Raw genomic sequence first — 14,021 nt, 5'->3', positions numbered from 1 at the left:
GCAGGTCAAAACTAAAACCACATGGGAGTAAGGATCATTTTGCCTTATATATGTAACTTAATCTTTTGCAGGGAGGAAGTCCAAAACACATATAGTAGGTATTGCTATTGGAAATGAAGTTCCTCTGGACTTGGCCAGCTAGCAAGCTCTAGAAAGTGACAGCAAAAAAATACCAGCTTGGTACATAACCTAAAGATTCACTTTTGATTTATTGATCCGTTAACCTAAAAGTGTGAAGAATAATAAGTAAAAATAATTCCTTTTTTTTTTGTTAGCTTGCATAGAATGAAGAAGTATCCAAGGCTTTTAAGTGTTTTGAAGAATTATGGCATAGAGAAGACTCAGATTCCATGCATTCAATTCCACTCCAATCTTACGTATGGAATTAAATTACATTGGAATCCAAAAAAAATCCTTTGGCCTTTGAATTTAAACATTAGATTTACTCAAATGCCCTTTTCACCGAACACCTGTTTTCGCTTGCCAACCAAATGCATGAAAATATTCCAATTCCTTCATATGCCAAACCAAACCCTACAAATTCCAGTTCCTTCCAAACTATTCTTGGCACCAAAATAAATTTGAGTAAAACGTGTAGCAATGAGATTTGGGGGCATTTGAGTAAAACGAGCAGCTATGAGATTTGGGAAGATTTTAATGAAATGTTTACTTTTATGTAAATTATGGCACCATATTTGTTCTTATGCTAATTTTTTTTGGGTTGTATCAGATGTTAAAAGGCGTATCAAATAGCAGCTTTAAGACATCATCTACACAAAGTCCACCAATAATGGAAAACTCACTTCCTTAAGGTGCAATTTTTGTTTTTTAAAACAAATATATAAAAAAAACAAAGTTTTTACATCCTATAGTGAAAATGAATATGTAAAAAATAGGAATTTAATTTTTTTTAAAAGTTATTCTTAAAATGTAAAGTTATTTTGTTCATATTTAAATTTTGCTGACAAAACCTGTCGCATCCGACCCCCGCAACGCGGGGGTTCCCCACCTAGTTAACATAAAAGTAAACTAGATAGCTCTGTTTGCATTAACTGGAAAAATATAAAAGCACATTCCTGCCTACAACATAAAATAGAAAAAATTAAGAATAAAAAAAAGTCGATCCGAGGTAAAGTTCGGACTATTTTACTAGTTTTGAATAAGGCATTGTGCTATTTAATAATCTCATCAAGATAGTTCATTAAAATGGGCAATTTGACCATCTACAAAATATGTTTCGCTGAAACTTTTGAAAAGAATATACTTGAATATAAGCATTTTTCAGAAGAAGGGATGACCAAATTTTTTATTTGAAATTTCAATCTTTTTGTCATACTCTGTATGTACAATTCTTTTTTGTGATAAGGGTCTTGCTCGATGGTGTGTTTCATAAGTTGTCGGATGTCATACCTATTGGTGAATTCAAGATTAGCTAAGGAAATGACTTCCCATTTTCATTTCAGTACCTTCTCTAAGTAAGTATTCTGACTAAGTCCTATTAGTCTCTTACTTCTTTCTCTTACTATCCTTATTCCCAAAATATAGGAAGCCTCTCCGAGGTCCTTCATAGCGAAGCACTTCCCGAGCCATGACTTAACTTCCTGCAGAGTCGAGACGTCGTTTCCTATGAGTAATATGTCATCGACATATAAAACGAGAAAGCTTACTACACTCCCACTGGCTTTGACATATACACACGATTCATCTTCGCTTCGTACAAATCCAAACTCTTTGACTTTCTCATCGAAGCAAAGATTCCATCTGCGAGACGCTTGCTTTAGTCCATAAATGGACTTCTAAAGCTTACACACTTTATTCGGATGCTTCGGATCCACAAACCCCTCTGGCTGAGCCATGTAAACATCCTCGGCCAACTTCCCGTTAAGGAAAGCGGTCTTAACATCCATTTGCCAAATCTTATAATCATGAAATGCGGCAATAGCTAGCATCACTCTAATAGATTTTATCTTCTCAACTAGTGAGAAGGTCTCTTCATAGTCAACTCCGGGAGTTTGAGTAAAGCCCTTCGCAACTAATCACGCTTTATACGTATGTACCTTTCCATCCACGTTGGTCTTCTTCTTGAAGATCCATTTGCACCCAACGGTCTTACGTCTGGGCACATTATCAACCAAATTCCAAACTTAGTTATCATACATGGATTGGATCTCGCTATCCATTGCCTCTTTCCATTTTGCAGACTCCGGGCCTGCCATGGCTTCCTTATAGCTATTAGGTTCATTAAGGTTTATTAGTGTACTATCACTAATATACGTGTCCCCTTCGGTAGTAATATGAAAACCATACAACTGGGGTTGAAACCTAACTCTCTCGGAACGTCTAAGAGGTAATGATATGTCAATCGGTTCAACCGGAGTTTCCTCCTCGGGTTGAGTGCCAGCGGTAGAGGTTCCTTAATCTATCGACTCTTGAATCTCTTCAAGTTCGATTTGCCTCCCACTATCTCCTTGGCTTATGAGTTCTCGCTCTCGGAAAACTCCTCTCCTCGCAACAAAGACAACGTTGTCCTTCGGTCTATAGAAGAGATATCCAAAGGATGTCTGCGGGTAGATGATGAAACTACATCGCTCACTTCGAGGTTCAAGCTTGTCGTGAGTATCTCGTCTTACGAAAGCCTCGCAACCCCAAACCTTGATGTGTGCCAACGAGGGAGCTTTCCCTGTCCACATCTCGTGAGGTGTTTTGGCAACCTTCTTAGTAGGGACTCGGTTAAGGATATGGGCGGCAGTCTCTAAGGCATACCCCCAAAAAGAGATAGATAACGAAGCACGACTCATCATAGAGCGAACCATGTCCAACAAGGTTCGATTACGCCTTACTGCCACACCATTCAACTGTGGTGTCCTAGGTGGCGTCAATTGTGAAACTATTCCACACTCCTTGAGATAATCGTGGAAATCAAGACTTAGGTACTCTCCTCCTCGATCGGATCGAAGCATCTTGATCTTCCTGCCCAATTGATTCTCCACTTCATTCTTGAACTCTTTGAACTTTTCAAAAGTTTCTGACTTTTGCTTGATTAAGTAAATATACCCATATCTACTATAGTCATCGGTAAAAGTCACGTAGAAGTGGTTACCATCCTTCGTGGTAGATCTAAACGGTCCACACACATCGGTATGTATGAGGTCCAATAGACCCTCACCCCTTTCACACGTACCAGCGAAGGGTGACTTAGTCATCTTTCCAAGTAAACAAGATTCGCATGTGTCGTCTTCCCTAAGGTCGAATGACTCCAACACTCCATCCTTTTGGAGTTGGGCTATGCGTTTCTTGTTGACATGTCCAAGACGACAATGCCATAAGTATGCCTTATCCATACTATTGGAAGAATCCAAGTTCAAAACATCATTTCCTAAGTTATCAACAATCATAACAATTTCATAAATTTCATTACATGGTATAGCTTCAAAGTAAAAGACACCATTTAGATAAGCTAAAATAGAACCATTCTCATTATTAAAAGAAAATCTAAAACCTTGTCTAAACAAACCATGAAAAGAAATGATGTTTCTAGCCATTTCTGGTGAATAGCAACAATTGTTCAAATCTAAAGATAAACTATTCCTAAGCACTAAAGAATACACTCCAATCTTGGTCACAAGCGACGATCCTCTGTTTCCCATGATTAGATTTATTCTTCCATGCTCCATGTCTCTACTTCTTCTTAGTCCCTGCACATTAGAACAAATGTGGTAACCACAACCGGTATCAAGAACCCAATAAGTATTGTGGTAATCATTAGATTTAATTGTATATATACCTGCGAAAGATGGCTTGATCTTTCCTTCCTTGATGGCTTGCAGGTACTCCGGGCAGCTTCTCTTCCAATGTCCTATCTCGTGGTAGTGGTGGCACTCTGCCTCCTTCGGATTAGAGCAGAGCTTAGTGGGATCAACTTTGGTACCACTAGAAGAGGCACCATCTCGGGCTTTCACCTTGCGATGGTTCTTTGACGAAGCCTTCCTCTTCTTTCCTTTTCCTTGTCCTATTGCCAAGACAGGAGCAGCGAGCGGATTAGGAGTTGGTGCAACAGACTTGTCCTTGAAGTTGCTCTCAGCGACCCTCAAGAGACCTTGGAGTTTTCTTAGGGTGACCTCTTCTTTGTTCATGTGTTAGGTCATCCTAAATTGATTGTAGCTCGGAGGCAAAGAGTGAAGCACCATGTCGATCGCCAAGTCTTCCCCAAAGTTAACATTTAACTTGCGAAGGCGGTCAACATACCTTTGCATCTTTTGCAAGTGCACGGTAAGAGACTCTCCATGACCCATCTTAGCGGAAATCATGTTCGTGAAAATCTCATAACGCTCTTGTCTCGCGTTTTGATGGTATCTCTCCAATAAGTCTTGATGCATTTCGTACGGATACATGTCCTCGTAGGACTTTTGGAATTTGGAGTTCATAGTTGCGATCATGATGCAATGCACTTTCGTTGCATCACGTTCGTGAGTTTCGAAAGCGGTGATTTCAGCGGGAGTAGCAATTTCGGGGTTGATTTTCTCGAGCTTTTCATCGAGGACATACTCCTTATCCTCATAGCGAGCAATCGTGCGAATGTATCTTATCCATTCGCTAAAGTTCGTTCCATCAAAGGTGACCTTTTGACAAAGGCTCATCAAAGTGAAAGAACTCGCAGCAGCATTGTTGGCGTTCGACATCAATAAGTAGAAAGGACAAAGATAGATTAGAATATGAATCCTAATATTCACCCAATAAGAAATTAGGGCTAGGATCCAACAACAATATTTACACATTAGAAAAGGGATGTCGTAATCTAATATGCAAACAATTTGAAGGTAAGTGAATGACGATTCACTAATTCTCCACCATGAAAAACATAACTTTAAGTCCTAAATGTATTGAGAATTCCTAGGTTCGGATGAGATTCATTGAAACTTTTCAATGGCATGTTTAAATCTCGATATGGCCCTCTCGTTTGTGACTGGGATACCGAAGATCATAAAGCGGGTGTGAATTACCATGCAAATTAACGTGGTGCCTTCATTGTAACGATCACCTATTAGATGTGCCGGTAAACCACACACGCTCCATCGAACTATGATAAACAATGAATCACCCTTTGCCACCTTCGCTTAGAACCATTTAGTGTGCCGGTAAACCACACACGCTCCACTAACTTCTTAGCAAGGTGCAAAGTGTAATTTCATGGGATTGCATCAATTCACTTTTCCTAAAGTAACTAAGATTGGGAAATTTTAAGAAAACATGTAGTTACTTTGTATTTCTTATTATACTTTTAATGAGAGGATGAGGTTGCCCTATCCTACCCGTTCAGCTAACGACCCTCCACCAATAAAGCGAGCGGTGGGTGTGAGTGTACACCCATTAAGCGCCATTTTATAGGCCGCAACCTTATACCCACCTTATAGACCGGCTTCGTGAATGAGGCCTACTAACGGTAAAACTAGCATTTAAGTTATACATGTATATATATATATATATATATATATATATATATATATATATATATTAATCTTGTAATATTATATTAGTATAGGGTTGTATTTTAAACTTGTAAAATTGTAGGGTTTGAAATTTAAATTGTCTAAATTAAACTTTTAATCACAAAACATAAATTTCAAAACTTGAGGACAAGTTTTAAACATTTAAAACATAAATGATCAAATAACAAATAATCTAAATCACATAATTATCTATATTTGATTAATAATTATCATATAAGGAAATCAAATATTTTATTAATTGATAATTATCTTCAATTAGATCAAAAATATAGTCATATATATCACAAAATCAGATCAGGGTTGATCTAATATGATTAAGGTAAGTTTCCATAAGATAAATATGAAAAAATCCCGTTTTTGGCTAATCCTGACGCTCGGACTCGCCGAGTACACAAAGGGACTCGCCGAGTCAGGCCTACTCGCCGAGTCCACTTTGGAACTCGCCAAGTCCATGACTCAGAAGCATAAAAATCGAATTTTTCAGTTTAGTTTCATACAATCAAGCAACAATTCAATGAAAACCAAGCTAGGCTCTGATACCACTGATGGGTTTTAGCCATAAGAACTTTCCTTTGTGCGCATGCAAAACCCTAATGCTTGGATCTAGGCTTTCTGATCAAACATGCTTTGAATCCAAGACTTCTAATGACTATTTAGTTGTAATAACAATATTGAAACAAATCTAGAATCATACCTTTGAATTCCTTGTTGATCTTGTTGTCTTGGAGCTTCTAGAGTCACAATTGTCACTCCTCTAATGGCTTACAAACACCAAATAGCAAGGAGGATGATTTGGGAGAGAGGAGAGGGGAGGAATTCGGCCAGAGTCTCTTTACTTTAGATGGGATATCGAATTCCCTCAGCCATAGGGTCTATTTATACTTGTAGACTCCTTAAGGGTTACAGCTTAAACCCTAATTGGATAACTTAGACTTTAAGTTAATCCATATCCTTTCCTTGATAACCCTATGGACGATTTTGGCTTATCCTAGCCTTAGAAATCGTCCAATCCTTTATCAATAAGGATTTACAGTCTAAAGTTTAACTATCAAGCAATTGACAGTTTATACCCTCTTATTTAATTAATCTCTTTAAGTCACCAAATTAATTCTGATTAATTCTATGACTTATATTAATATATTATTCTTTATATTATTTATAATATACTAATAATATTTACTCTCTCTTAATAAATCATCCTATCAAGTTGCTATGGTGAAGACAACCCAAAAGGACCATGCACAATCGGGTCAAATACTTGCCTAATATAGTTGCAGCCTTAGACACTATTCCAACATCAACACCCCAGAATGGTTTGATATGGGTAGTCAGCACCCCAGAACGGCTTGACATGGGTAGGTCGGCACCCCATAATGGCCATACCGGGTAGGTCGGGCACCCAAAAATTGTCCGACAGTATGTATGATATGTGATTGTATGGTATGTGGTATGATGGGGGAACTCACTAAGCTTCATGTTTACAGTTTTCAGTTTTGGTTTCAGGTACCTCTTCTTTGAAGGGGAAGGAGCTGACACGGTAGCGGCACATCACATACACGCTTGTATTCCGTACTATGAGATCTTCCTGGGGACTTGTACTATGATATTATTATGTTTTTATAAACTAGTTTCCAGACACGTGACATCTTTATGAAACGATATGATCGGTGAATGTTTTATTTCTAATGTTTTGCTAAGTATATGTTTTAAAAATGAAAATTTTGGCTCGTATTTTTAGGACGTTACACCTGAGAAGAGTTCCATCAACAAAACCCATCTTACTCTTTACAGACAAAGAAATTATCATAGATTTGCTCCATGATGCATAATTTCACCGGTGCGAATTTATGAGACAAGAACTAAGCCTGGATGATCAGAATGATGAAGATAGTATGGATCATTTGCATTGTTTTGATTTGGATTTTGATTTGGAATCATGTTATTAGACATGATGATCAACGAAAATTCAATTGATGAACAATAATCAATTGATAAAGAAGAAAAGGATCCAATGACGAACAAAGTCAAATCAATCGAGAGAAAAAAAAAACACAAGAGTCCATCGATGATTTGAGAATTGATTGATGAATCAAATCAATTTAAATGAAGAACAAGAATTGACCGAGAAGAAAAATGAGCGGATATTATCTCTGATGCCAAAATATGATTTAGACAAGAGCTAAAAACATTCTTCTTCATTACTCAATTACAAAATACAAGTTATAAATATATATTGTACAAGCTAGGCTAATATACGCCACTAATATCAATCTAACAAATTGTAACAGAAAAGGAAAGCTAACTTCAAACTTGCTGATGTGGATATACACTAATGGAAAAGTGAATATTGCTAAATTTAATTCTTAACCATTCAAGTGCCCAATAACAATAATTAAACCATCTTTTCTATTATCAATATTAACATCTCCATTCCAAATCTTGCATCCAACACACTAAACCCGAAATAGTTCCCCATTATTTCTTGCTCAATCCATTACCGGTTCGTTTTCTTCACCACCAACAACAACAATAAAACACCCACTTCATGCAACAAAGTTCGATGAAAAAGTATCTCAAGCCGTTCTCATAGATTTAAAGAAAATGACTTTAGATCATGACATTTGCAATTCGTGAAAAGAGTATTCGTGAGGAGCTAGAACATAGAGATATTTATATAAAACGCTTGAGGGGGTTTCATCTAGTAAAACACAAAATTTCTCTATAATACATACATATATGAAGAAAATGATAAAGAGTACAAGTTGAAAAGCCTAACTGATGAGTGATGAGGTCCTAGTCTTTATGTTAATATCTTTTGTTTGATATCGTTGCTGTCTTTATAAGTCTTTATGTTAATATCTTTTGTTTGATATAATTGCTGTCTTTTAATAAATAAACAAGTTTATGATATTAAGAACTTTACATTGCCTTCAGAAATAAGTTAAACTCCAATCTAACATCAATATATTCAAACCCATGTTCACACGAGTTTATCCCATATATTTTGTTTGTTGATATTTTGAGAATCAAATTATGTAAATCCTACAATCTACAATCGTGTGAACCATAATTTTATTAACTTTTTGATAACATCACATCCTCTTCATTTTCTGAATGCGGCCCGAATTGTATCAAACTCACCCGCCCACTCCGGATCCTGACCCAAGTCCGCCCCATATAAACTTTCCTTTCTTATATTTTTGGCATAACTTTTATTTATTTATTTATTTTTTACATATTTGGTCCATCAATCTTTTCACAAATTTTCCTTAACCTTTTTTTTTTCTCCAAAAATCAGATCCATCTAACTTTTTGTTTTTACAATTTTGGTCTAACTTTTAATATTCTTGACGAATTTGGTCCAAAACCTTTTTACAAACTTTTTCAACTTTGTTTATATAGTTTTTTCTAGAAAAGTACTTTTTTAACAATTTTGTTTACATATTTTTATTACATCTTTGTTTTTTACAAATTCATTTTCACAAAATTACTTTCTATAACTTCTTTTACATCTTCGTTTTATATGTACACAAATATTCAATATCATAGCACTAGGTGCTATCTCTACTTGATACAAAAGGCATCTCCTCCTCCACTGTTGTTTTTTAAATACTCTTTGCAGGGTGTCTAGAAGCAAATATGTAAAACTGATTATTTTGTTTTCTAGAATCGAATTTAGATGATTAGTTAAGTGAGTTTTGCTTTGCTTCATTGCTCCTTCAAATGTGACACTGAATAATCAAAAAGCCATAAACCTTTTAACCAAACACTCGATGGATTTTATGACTTCAGTCACCTTCTACACACATCCATATTCTGTTTTTCTAGTTGCCAAAAGAGCTTTGATCTTTGGTGTACGTGAAGGGTCAATTTATGTGGTCATAAGTCATTGTGGACTTAGTTGAACCATTCATTCATTCAATGTGCTTTTACTTGAATCATGCTTTTCTTACCAAATTTAGAAGATGAGTGAGCATGAGCCATCGAATTTGTGGTTTAGGTTACACGTTGGACTATGCGTGTGGTTTGAACATCAAATTTAGGTCTCATAGATCATAATAATGAGTGTTGTCCCCTTATGAGTAAATGGGTCACCTAAAATGGGTCACCCGAAAAGGCTAAAAGTATATATATTGAAAAAAGTTGGAAAAAATGGGCTTCGTGCTTCATCCCTTGTATTCCTACAATTATTTATCAAAGATAGTTTATGATTATATGAAAAAATAATAATAAAGTAATAGGATGGTGAAGTTAAATGAATGAATTATAACATTTAATGACCGCATTTAAATTATTTTATGGAGATGATTATTATTATTATTATTATTTTATATTATGTACACGCACACTTGTTATTTTAGAAAATAAAATGTGATCAAATCATGAAATAAGAAAATTTTGGTAAAATTTCATAAAAACACAACTATATATCTGATAACAAGTTTTCATTCCATATTATAGTGGAATAAAATACACTTGATAACAAAATAAAAGGAATCACATTTGTTATAATCTATTACATTCCATGAAACAAAACATCATTTGCATATAGTTGGAATGAACCATTTCATTCCCGATTACTTCATACTAAACAATAAAAAGATCATTTCCGGACAATTAAAACTAAGATATGATTAGTCCACTATAAAAATATATAATCTTAATATATTCAGATTATAATGTAATAAGCAAAGCCCAAAGTGGTAAACTAGTCTAGATAATCTTAACACAACTAAAGCAAGGATACAATTAGTCCAATGTCAGCGACTTAAGAGACTCAAGGTTCACAATCACAACCGAAAGACATAAAGTGAATTCATAGTATAATAAAGATCCATTTATTGTTTGTTATCTCTTTAGTTACTAGGTAGTCCAAGTCCAACATCCAAATAGTCTTGTAGTTTTTTGGGTCCATAAGTCTATAATATCAGCTGTTTTTTTCTTGAGTTTTGGGTTTTGTACAATTAATTTTTTTTATCAAGTGTTAAATATTAAATTCATAATCATCATATACTATTTTTATCATTTTTATTTTTATAATTATATATAAAATATTTCTGTTGTATTTTTTATATTAAAAAAACATAACATTGCTCTCTTTTAAGTTCTGTTTGCTTGTTTATGTCATTAAGAGGGAAACACAAACAATATTTATATTTTTTGTTTTTATAAGTATTACGTGTGATTAAATAATTATACATTAAATTGATGTGTTTATTAATATTAAAAATCATTTTGAAGAATCATTAATGATTATAGATTATTTGGGAAAATGACCTTTGAGGGTAATAAAGTATTCGTCTTGTATTCATTAGGTCCCTTATCTTTTTTTTGTCTTTATTATATCATTGAACTTATAATCCCTGTTCACCAAAGCCACTGTGACCGGTTATCACCTGTTTTACCGGTTACTACATTTAATTAGAGATGACATGTCTTATTACGTGGAATTAGAACACATTTAATTACCGTTTCTCTTTCACCCGTTTGTCCTTACAGTTAGGGTTCTTTTTAATTGAGGGAAGAAAAAGTTCAATCGAAGCATACGGTTAGGAAATTGAAGAGAACTGGTGAATGCGAGTGTTATAGTGAAGAAGATGGCCTCCGATTCCAAACAAAGTAAGTATTTAACAGTTTATTTACATTATAATGGTTTATTCGCACCAAAATCATTAGTATACTTGAACGCTGTTGTTGTTTCAATCTGTGATGTCGATTTTGGTGCAATGGATTTCAAAGACTTTAACTTGTTCATTGCAAAGTTGATTGAAGGCAGTTGTGATAATGTATATTATTGCACTAGAAATGAACCATTGGCAGAGGGTATTAGGAGAATTACGAATGATGCTGACTACTTTGAGTTTATTGAAACGGGTTATAGTGATGAAGCCGGTCTAAGAATGAATGTGTATATAGACCATGAAAATGAACCTGTACTTGATTGGGCTGATGATGAAGGGCATTATTCTGAGGAAGACCTGGATGATGATAAAGATTCACAACTTTCTGATGATATTCCATATGAGCATGAAGCAGATGATTACATTCCTTCTCTTGACAAGACTATTGGTGATGAATTCTTACATCGGGTGTCAGGTATGTGTAAGGATATAAATGATGAGGTTGAAACTGATGAGGTTGAAACCAAGAATGGAGATGACAAACCAATGTACCCTGTCCATAATGAGAACCAGAAATGGGACAAAATGGTGCTAATTCTAGGTATGAGATTCTCTAACCCCATGGAATTGAAAAATTGTTTGACTAACTATGCAGTGAAGAATGGGTATAACCTTTATTTTGAGAAAAATGATAGTCAAAGGTTATTAGTGAGATGTTGTAAAGAGAACAAGAACCCCTCTTGTCCTTTTAGACTGTGGGCTTCCTGGATGAGCAGTGAAAGGTCTTTCCAAATTAAGTCATTAGTTGATGAGCATAACTGTTCAAGAGTCTTCAAACTTGGTTCCATTGTAACATATAAATGGATGGGAATGCATTTTAAGAATCAACTTGTGAAGAACCCTAAAATGAGCATAAGGAAAATGAAGGCCAAAGTGAGTACAAAGTTTAACTTGATTGTTAGTGTCACTCAATGTAGAAATGCTACGAGATATGCTTTGAATGAGATAGAGGGTAGTTTGATAGAACATTATGGTAAAGTATGGAGTTATGGAGAAGAAATAATGAGGACAAATCCTGGTTCAACAGTAAAGATAGATGTGAATGTCATGCCTGATTCCACAACCTACTTTTCTAAAATGTATGTTTGTTTTAAGGGTGTGAAGAATGGTTGGATTGCAGCATGTAGGAGGGTAATAGGGGTAGATGGTTGTTTTTTAAAGGGTATATGTAGAGGCCAACTGTTAGCAGCTATGGGTAGGGATGCAAACAACCACATCTTCCCTATTGCATGGGCTGTGGTGGAAGTTGAAAATAAGGAAACATGGAAGTGGTTTCTTGACCTCCTTCTGGATGACATTGAAATGGGAATTGGTCATGGATTGGCCCTCATATCAGACCAACACAAGGTATATTTCTGTTTTGTTTTGTTTAAGTTGAATGTTTTTGTTATGTCATCTATTTCATGCTTTCTTTTAGGGATTAATAGAAGTTGTCAAAGAAAGGGTTCCAGCAGCAGAGCATAGACAATGTGCTAGGCACATCTATGCTAACTTCAAGAAAAGTTTCAAAGGTGAACAATATAGGAAGTTGTTTTGGGCAGCAGCTGCTAGTACTACTCAACCAAAATTTGAGGCAGAAATGAATTCCATAAAAAAATTGACCCTTTGGCTTATGAACACCTCATGGAAAGGGACCCTAAAAGTTGGTGCAGGGCATTCTTTGAAGTGGACAGGGCTTGTGATGCTTATGAGAATGGCATATCAGAAAGTTTCAACTCTGTTATTGATCTTGCTAGGAAAAGGCCACTCATCACCATGTTGGAAGAGATAAGGATTTATGCAATGGAGAGGATGTATAAAATGTTGCAAGAGGGACAAAGTTGGGGGAATTTAAAAATATGTCCATCTATAAGGTTGAAGATATCAAAGCTAAAGAAACAGCAAAGGTATGATATAACTTCTATTTTATAAATATTATATGTCTCATCTATAAGATTAATAGAACTTCTTATTTTTTTGGGCAGATTTTGGGGTGTTATACCATCTGGGATACAACAATATGAAGTTAGGATTGGAAATGATGGATATGCTGTGGACCTTAACAACAACACATGTGGATGTAGATCTTGGCAAGTATCAGGTATCCCATGTGTGCATGCAGTGGCAGCCATTTCATACCTTAACAGGAATGCAGAGGATTATGTTGCACCATGGTTCCATACAGCCATGTTCTTGACTTGTTACAACCATACCATTAACCCACTTAATGGTAGTTCCATGTGGCCTGAAGCTCCCTACATGAAGCCATTGCCTCCTCAAAAAAGAAGGTTACCAGGAAGGCCAACCCTTAAAAGGAAAAAAGATCAATCTGAGATGGAAAGCAAGGGGAAAACAAGGCATACTATCTCAAAAGCAGGTTCAGTTAATAGATGCACTATTTGTAGAGAAAGAGGCCACAATAGATTAACATGTCCTACTAGACCAGCAGATGTAGCATCCACTTCAAGGCCAAAAAACAAGAAAACTAAAAAATGTAAAAAAGAGAAAGGTATGCTATTAAAACAATATAATTTAAATGGAACATCCAACTCATTAGCTACATATTTGTATAGCAGGTAAAGTGGAACCAGTTCAAGTGGATCCAGTTCAAGTACCAGCTCCACAGGTTGATCCAGTTCAAGCACATCCAGTGGATCCAGTTGATGTACCAGCTCCACATGTTGAACCAGTTCAAGTAGATGATCCACATCCAGATGTTGATGTCCCTGCTCAACCAGTTGCAACTAGGCAGAGGATACAAAAATACTCAGAAAGAATTACCAAGATAGGGTTGAGGAGGAAGGTTTTGAAGAAAGAAGGAAGCACTGGACACAACCCAATGGTGTTGGAATGA

General features: G+C 35.6%; 1 protein-coding gene across 1 annotated transcript; it reads left to right on the top strand.

Moving 5' to 3' along the window:
* Positions 1–12,634: 12,634 nt before the first annotated feature.
* Positions 12,635–14,021, top strand: LOC145002951 (uncharacterized). Its single transcript, XM_078962128.1, has 3 exons — positions 12,635–13,074; positions 13,153–13,676; positions 13,744–14,021. The coding sequence occupies exons 1-3, from the start codon at positions 12,812–12,814 to the stop codon at positions 14,019–14,021; spliced, it is 1,065 nt and encodes a 354-aa protein (XP_078818254.1). The 5' UTR covers positions 12,635–12,811.

This window comes from Lactuca saligna, chromosome 6 (assembly GCF_052625555.1).
Source record: "Lactuca saligna cultivar CGN05327 chromosome 6, ASM5262555v1, whole genome shotgun sequence".
In the NCBI taxonomy this organism is placed as follows: domain Eukaryota; kingdom Viridiplantae; phylum Streptophyta; class Magnoliopsida; order Asterales; family Asteraceae; genus Lactuca; species Lactuca saligna.
The sequence above is the reverse complement of the archived record's forward strand: the minus strand, read 5'-3'. Positions and strand labels throughout refer to the sequence as shown.